The sequence below is a fragment of the Chrysemys picta genome, chromosome 5 (genome assembly GCF_011386835.1).
Source record: "Chrysemys picta bellii isolate R12L10 chromosome 5, ASM1138683v2, whole genome shotgun sequence".
Taxonomy (NCBI): Eukaryota; Metazoa; Chordata; order Testudines; family Emydidae; genus Chrysemys; species Chrysemys picta.
Genome location: NC_088795.1, coordinates 14,625,283 through 14,632,606, shown reverse-complemented (window position 1 = coordinate 14,632,606; position 7,324 = coordinate 14,625,283). Strand labels below are relative to the sequence as shown.

At 44.8% G+C, this 7,324-nt stretch overlaps 1 protein-coding gene across 4 annotated transcripts in view; it reads right to left on the bottom strand.

The window, feature by feature from the left end:
* PPEF2 (protein phosphatase with EF-hand domain 2) overlaps nt 1-7,324 on the bottom strand; it is a 34,941-nt gene continuing 27,617 nt past the window's right edge. For 3 of the 4 annotated variants that reach the window (XM_042856344.2, XM_065595976.1, XM_042856345.2), the window contains 7 exons: nt 6,778-7,128; nt 6,190-6,375; nt 5,295-5,437; nt 4,366-4,472; nt 3,715-3,878; nt 2,620-2,707; nt 1-1,395 (listed from right to left, as the gene is read on the bottom strand). In XM_042856344.2, the coding sequence (XP_042712278.2) occupies nt 1,169-1,395; nt 2,620-2,707; nt 3,715-3,878; nt 4,366-4,472; nt 5,295-5,437; nt 6,190-6,375; nt 6,778-7,128 (1,266 nt within the window). In that variant the 3' untranslated portion in view covers nt 1-1,168. The remainder of the gene's footprint in view (nt 1,396-2,619; nt 2,708-3,714; nt 3,879-4,365; nt 4,473-5,294; nt 5,438-6,189; nt 6,376-6,777; nt 7,129-7,324) is intronic. The other variant, XM_042856346.2, reaches the window with a different exon arrangement.

Sequence of the window (7,324 nt, the reverse complement as noted above, 5' to 3'; positions counted from 1 at the left end):
CTTTATCTTGTTGCCTTTTTATTTGTAATAAGTTACATACAGCATTGTTCATTCTTTGGAAAGATAGTTACTTGGAGATTTGTCAAATATTGTAAAAAGGCACTTGTGACTAACAAATCCAGAAATACCGCAGACTTGTGCTAGAAAAAAAATCTACTAAGCATCATACTGTAAAGAAATTAAGTTTGCCTGACTTCCCCTGCATTATATTTGCATTACTCTAGATACAGCATTTGAAGTAATTTTTTATAATAAGAAATGACTCAAACCTGACAGATGTCTTTCTTGGGTTCCCAAACAAGGTGAAAATTCCATGGTAAATACCATTACACTCTGCAAATTCAGGGTCAAATATTGCCTCCATTATTCAGCAACTCCTACTGAGGTACTACATTTGTGAAGGTTGGGTGAATCTAGCCCTTGATTTGTCCCAACTGTAACAGCAAAAACATTTGAACAATGTACTGTAAGTACTGTTATGTGAAAGTTTTCACTTTCCGCTGCAGCACTAGGTAGTGGTGATGGGTCAATTACCTGACCCTGTATAGCAGCTCTTCAACTTACAAGATAGAGATCTACTAGCTAAAGCTAAACCAAGTCAGACTAGAAAGGTGATTAACAACTGGAGTGTCTTATCCTAGGGCTGTGGCAGATTCTCCATCACTTGATGTCTTTAAAGCAAGACTGGATTTAAAAAGAGAGAGAGGGGCATCATGCAAAGTTAAAACTTCACACGATGGCCTGACTTATACAAGTCAGCCTCTAGCTCATCATTAATGGTTGCTTCTGGGCTTTAACAAACAAAGCTCCTGCACCCTGTTCTTAAGTTTGTACTTCGTAGATAGTCCTAATAATTCCACTTCACAAACTTTTTAATGATAGTTTACCCCCATTTACTGACATTTCTGTAACAGGCTACACTATACCCTTGCAGAGTGTTAGAAAACCCCACTATTGATCAACAAATCCCCTCCCTTTCCTTTTAAAGTACAACTTACCTATTTGGCCAATTATCATACCAAAAAATGGAACAGGGGCAGTAACTGCTGCCAACGCTGAGATGTAACTCAGTTCTACTTCCCCACAAGTTGGCAGAGCTGCTGGCATGTCCTTCGTTTGTGAAGGATTGCTGCAGCTTGGGAGACAGTCTAAAGGCATTGCAGACTTCTTAGCTATTGGGGCAGCCACTAACAGCCATCGCTGCTGCTTTATCATCACAGTGAGTGTGTTCAATGAGGCGGAAGGCCTCGAGGAACTCGTTGAAGTCTATGTTTCCATCCTTGTTGAAATCTATGCTGCGGGCCAGGTCACTGATGCCGTCATCTGTGAGCTCAATGTTCATGTGGGAGCTGAACAACTTCCAGGTCTGGTGGAATTCCTCAAATGAAATGAGCCCTGCAGGGAAGAAACTTGCAATTCAGTTTAGGGACAGTCCTATGCTGCCCTCTAATGTGCACAAGGGGCCATGCAGCCCTCTTCTGAGCCTGCCCCTTCAGCAGCACAGGGGTAGGTAATGGTGCAGCTCCTGCACAGAACTGGCAGCAGGCAGGATAGCCATGTTTTGTTCCTGGCTCAGACACACTCCGTGATGTTGAAGTCATTTTACTGCATCTGCCTCATTTTCCCATGTATAAACTGGTGACAATACTTCATCTCTCACTTGGGTGTAGAGGCTAAATTAATACATGTTTAAAAAGTGCTGGAGAAGAGTAAAGTATTGTTATAATTACTAATACAAAGTTGATAATAGGCAAATTGAAGCAAAGGCTTAATGCACTGTGGCACGAAGGGAGCTCCAAACAGCTGAGATGCACCAGGAGTGCGGGGAGAAGATACAGTGCCCCCTTACAGATAATTTAGTGGCATAAAAAATTAATTCAAATGGCTCTGTTTACTACATAATGGGATAGGTATTGCAGGGGATCTGAGCACAAGTCTGAATCTTCACCCATTATTGTTGATGCTGGCTAGCTGTCCACTCCCCCCAAGGGATTAACTAATAGGATAGATCAAATATAACTTCAAACAGTTACACATCTTATTCTTTTCTAGTGAACTTACCCAGGATAACGTCATACTACGCTACACTCCTCCCACACTTTTCATCTGATGCTCTCAGTGTATTACAACCATTTACCGAATTAAGTTTCAGAAGATCCTGGCAGGTAGTATCCCCATTTTACAGATGGGAAATGGATGTACAGACAGGTTTAACATCTGGATCCTACACTCCTGGAAATCATTGACCAAACTACCATTGTCTTTAATGGTGCATAATTGGAGCTTAAGTAACGTGCCATTACAGAAGGCAGCTATAGCCCAACTGGGAACAAAACCCAGATCTCCTGGGTCCCAATAGGGTACCTTAACCACAAGGTCATCCTTATAGGTAATATCCCTTTTGCACTGAGGGCCTACATGAGCCCATTTTCACAGCACAAAAGTGATTCATCCATAGAGTGAACTAGACACATCCTCAGCTGAACCACAGGGCCATTTTTGGTTCCCAAGACTTTCTAACCATTGAGCAAACTGCCTCCAGTTTCACATACGAGTGTGAGCCTAAAAGTGAGATGGAACAAAATAGAGAGGGGGGGGGGAGAGAAAACACATCCTTACCTGAATGATCGCTATCTATGATCCTGAAGATGGTCTCCAGGTTGGATCTGTTTCGATAAATGGTTTCTAGCAAGCTTGACTGTATGTGCTGGAAGATATAACATATTTCCTTTTATGCTAAAACTTACTACCTAGTCCTAGCATAGCTGGGATTTCAGGCTTTTGTATAGTGATTCGAGTTGTATTGCATAAATAAAAGCAATTCATCTACACTCAAAAAGAATCGCCCTTTCATGTTACCTTGTGCTGCAAACTGAAACACCTAGAAATCCTTACTAAATATTTTAACTGTAGACAGATCTAACTCTTTTGGAGTTGTCTTGCCATTTTGATCCTCCTGGTTATGACTCTGCATCCCTGTGGGACCCCCAACTGTAAGCACTTAACAGTATCAGAAGGAGGGCATGGGTGTGCACATGGGTTTGTGGTGAGATAGCTGATTGCACTACAGCTACGATCTTAGTGATTGGTGGTGAGCCCATTCCTAAACACAATGTCTCAGAGCCACATCCCTACAACTGGGATCGGAAAAGCCCTGAACTTCAGCAACTCTAAATCCAAACTGGGATCCAGGCCTGAATTTCACAGTGGGCTGGGTTTCCACACACCTCATTTTAGGGCTTATTCCAAATCTGGATCTAAATATGCCAGTTGGGTCCCCAGCTCTAGTTTTTCTTTGCTTTTCTAATTTTAGGCCCCTTAAGTGGCTTCCTGTGGCATGAAAAGAACCCAAACCAAAAAAATGCGAATAAGAAACACAAATCCACTCCTACCCACCTCACAGGATTGTTGTGAGGATCAAAGGATTAACTTGCTGGTGTTTAAGCAAATAAAGGAATAGAAATAAATACATAATTAACAACTACTTGAATAAAATGTTCATTGGCCTGCTCTAACACTCAATGGGCATCTTCCCAGCGATTTCAGTGGGGTTTGGATCGGGGCCTACATGAAGAAATTCTCCACCGAGGCTTTCCTAGCACATTCATGCACTCAACAGCATGGGATCTGCAGGCCCTGTTAGTTTGATGGTCAAGTCCAAGCATTGTCCAAGCCTTCAACTGTGCTCTGAGGAATGGCTGCACCGTTCGTTACCTCTTTGCTCCGTTGTTCCACAGCTAAGTCATCCAGCCAGGATTTGTACTCCAGCAGGCCCCCGGCAGTGCTGCGCACCAGCTGTGGCCTCAGCATCCGCCACGGCAGTCCTAAATGCAAGACTGACTCCACCGCAGTTGCCCAGTCACTCAGTGTGATGGTACCTGTTTGAAAGGGACACCCATGAAAGCACCTTGGGAACCGGAGGCTGAAATCGCACTTGGGAAAGAATGGCATTGCTTATTTAGTAAGCCTTTGGTTATATCGTCCCATCGTCCACTGGCTACGTGGGACCTCAAAGAGCCTTATTTTCACCCCTCCAACTTTGCACTGCAGTGACATTCCACCAGTCAAGGTGCAGCTAGATCAGCGGACATGGGGGTGAGAAGATGTCACTACAGGCACAGATATGGTATCTTTCCCCATCCTAAGAGCAAAGTTTCCACCCACACAAGCCTGGGTTAACAAGAGACAAACAGCAGCAACCTGGACACCAAGTCCCAAGTTTTCCCACTCTTGCTTTACGTCCATTGTCAGCCAGTGCTGCGCACCTGCTGTAAACAGTCTGCTCCCTTACACCAGGGACACTCACCTGGTACCCTGTCCACTGCCCGCTAGTGCACATGAAGCTCTTTCTTTGCTTAGTCTTACCGGTTTCATCCTGGTCGTAGCCCTTAAATGCACAGATGAGGTCCGATGTGTGAGCAAAGAGCTTCTCCCTGAGCGCGCGGAAGGCTGACTCCTCCACTCTGCTGATCCTAGAAGAAGCAGAAGAGACGCAGCGATTTTGAAAAAGCTCATCCCATGAGCGCGAGATAAGGAGCATCTGCCTCTGCTGGACCATTCGCACATGCCCTGGCCATACCCATCTCTCTCACATGAGCGCAGAGCATTTGTTGTAGGCAAGTTAAACCCAAACTGCAACACATCAGATTACACACGATACCCTGCCGCTTAGCTTTGGTGTAACTCATCCCAACACGAATCACGGCACTAGGACCAGTGCTACAAAACTCCCCACCACCATCCCACAGAACTAGAAATCAGTTCAGGAACCTCGCTTGGTCCCAGGAATAGACACACGTGTTATTCCTAATGCACCGACAAAGGCATGGTTTGTCCGCACTTGTTTCGGTTGTTCAGATGAGATCAGTCACTTACAACACGCTGGATGATCAGCTGCTGAAGTGATCGAGTCAAACTTCCAAATCGTTTGCAAAGGGCAAGAGTTACACTTTGTATTGACAAGGGAAGACTGGAAATGGACCCACGATTAAGAGTTTATGATCATCTTCTGCATAACACACACAACCTCACCCAGGAATTCCTGTCCCAAGCACACAACTTGTGTGTGTATTAAAGCACATCTTTTAGAAAGACCCAGTCTTGATTCATCAAGATCCAAACTTTCTCAAAACTTCAGGCATTTTCATATCTGGGGTTTTGGATTAATCAATCAATTCTGGTTTACTTCTAAAGCAGAATTTGATGATCCAAAGTACATCTCTTAGTAGCATGGCTAACACTATAATAGGCTTGTATTTTTATGCCATTGATAACACTAAGCTAGAAAGTCTTGCCTTTGTCTCATAGTTAACGTATGGGCTGTCTTGTTAGCTTGATACTGCACAAAATGAGGGATCAGATCTGGCCCCAGTTTCACATAGGCTCCTCTGTTACTGCCAATCTCATAATAGTTTGAAGCAGAAAATATGGTCAGTACCTAAGTGAAAAAAATGGACAGGCATTTACAGTCATACACACAGATAATCCACATTCACCAATCAGAGCTCAGATCAAGGAGCAGTAAAACTTGTTTGGGGAAAGGAAATTCAAGGAGAATGTTTGGGAAGGGAAGAATGAAAACGATACATGTTCTTTGTGTGCACTGCTAAAGTCACTGGACTCCACTGAATTCTCTTGGCAACACTCAACTCTCACATATACAGCTATGAATCCAGACTAACTCTGTTGAAGTCAGAGAAGTCACTCTGGATTTACAGTTGTGTATCTGAGAGCAGAATTTGGTCCTGTGTCTGCTCGTTAAACACAGTTGCGGTTTTCAAACCTGGCATACCTGCAAACAGTTTTGAACAGAACATCTGTTTGGAAGCCCCAGGGGTAATTATGTAATGAAGGAGATAGGATTCCATTTTGCTAAGTACAGCACTTTTCAATGCACAGACGCATGCCTGGTCTGTGTGCAGGGGCAGCGTCTGTGGGACAGATCCAACTGGAGCATAACTTAGTTCAAGATTCCCAGACCAAAAACTCACTTAAGGTGGAAAGCACATATCAATAACTTCAGGGTAAAAACCGTACAGGCATTTTGTCCAGTAGTTATCAACAAAAGCACCATTAGACTCCAAGAAATTCAGAGTTAAAGCAAAACTGAAAAGAAACCCAAAGCAATAGTACGGAAATGCACTCCAACACCCTGAACTCTGACCCGTTAGCATGGGCCTATCCAGCTACCTTTCGATTGTGGCAGAACTCGTAGCCTTCCTGCTTGCACTCATGAGAGCGGATGAGGAACTGCAGACTGTGCTTCTGGAGAATCTTCTCCGTCACATCCGGCCCAAAGTAGCAGCCGCCTCCTCGCACTGTATTCATTTTACAGCCCTCCTGAGGCATGGGGTCACTCCACAATATATCTACAATCTGAGAGATCAAACACACATGACGACTCTGTACAGTGGTTGCCGCTGCAATGTCAACATTTAACATTTACTTCACACATCAGAGCATCTGAGATTCCACAGGTATCATGTCCTCTAAGCACTGAGAGATTTCCAATACCACGGTGTGGCAACACACAACTGTGCTCTGTATTATTATTATAGCCATAACACCTAGGAACCCATCTTGAACCAGGACTCCACTGTGCCAGGCGCTGTACAAACACAAAACAAAAAGACGGTCTCTGCCCCAAAGAGACAAGTAAACGAGCGACAATATATTAAAAGGAGAAGAGGAGTTCCCAGGACTTTAATTTCCCTCAAAAGTTAAATTACTCTTAGTGCAGTCTTCTCTAAGACACAAATGAAACAAGGTTGAACTCACCTGCTTCCACTCTTCTTGGCTCGACTCGCTTGTTTCACAGGACTCCAGCTCTGACTCGGTCACGGTAACAGAGCTGGCGCAGGTGAGCTCCTTGTCTCCCGGAGTCTCACAGAACCCCACCTGCCTGCGGCACTTCTCCAGCTCCTCTTGGACCGTCTGCCGGACCCATTGGGAGAGCTCCGTCCTGCTGGCCGTGCTAGCAGTGCTTGCTAGCCCAGGCTGGAGGCATGAGCCAGGGAACGAACTGCTCCTCGGAGGATCGACACCCACAGGGCTCTCACCGTTTATCGCTTTGGAGTCCACGCGTCTACTCTTCTCTTTTCTCTTTTTGCCCCTTAACACGGAAACAAACTGAAAAAAAAAAAAGAGATAGAGGGGTGGGTCTGGGCACCAGGAGCTCCCAAGTTCTGACCTTGGTTCCAACATGAACTCCACCTTTGTGGCTTTGGCCAAGTCACGCAGCACTCCTGGCCTCAGTTTCCCCCTCTGTTAAATTGGGATTAATCATACTCTCTTACTGGTCTGGCCCTAACTGTTGTGGAGTCCT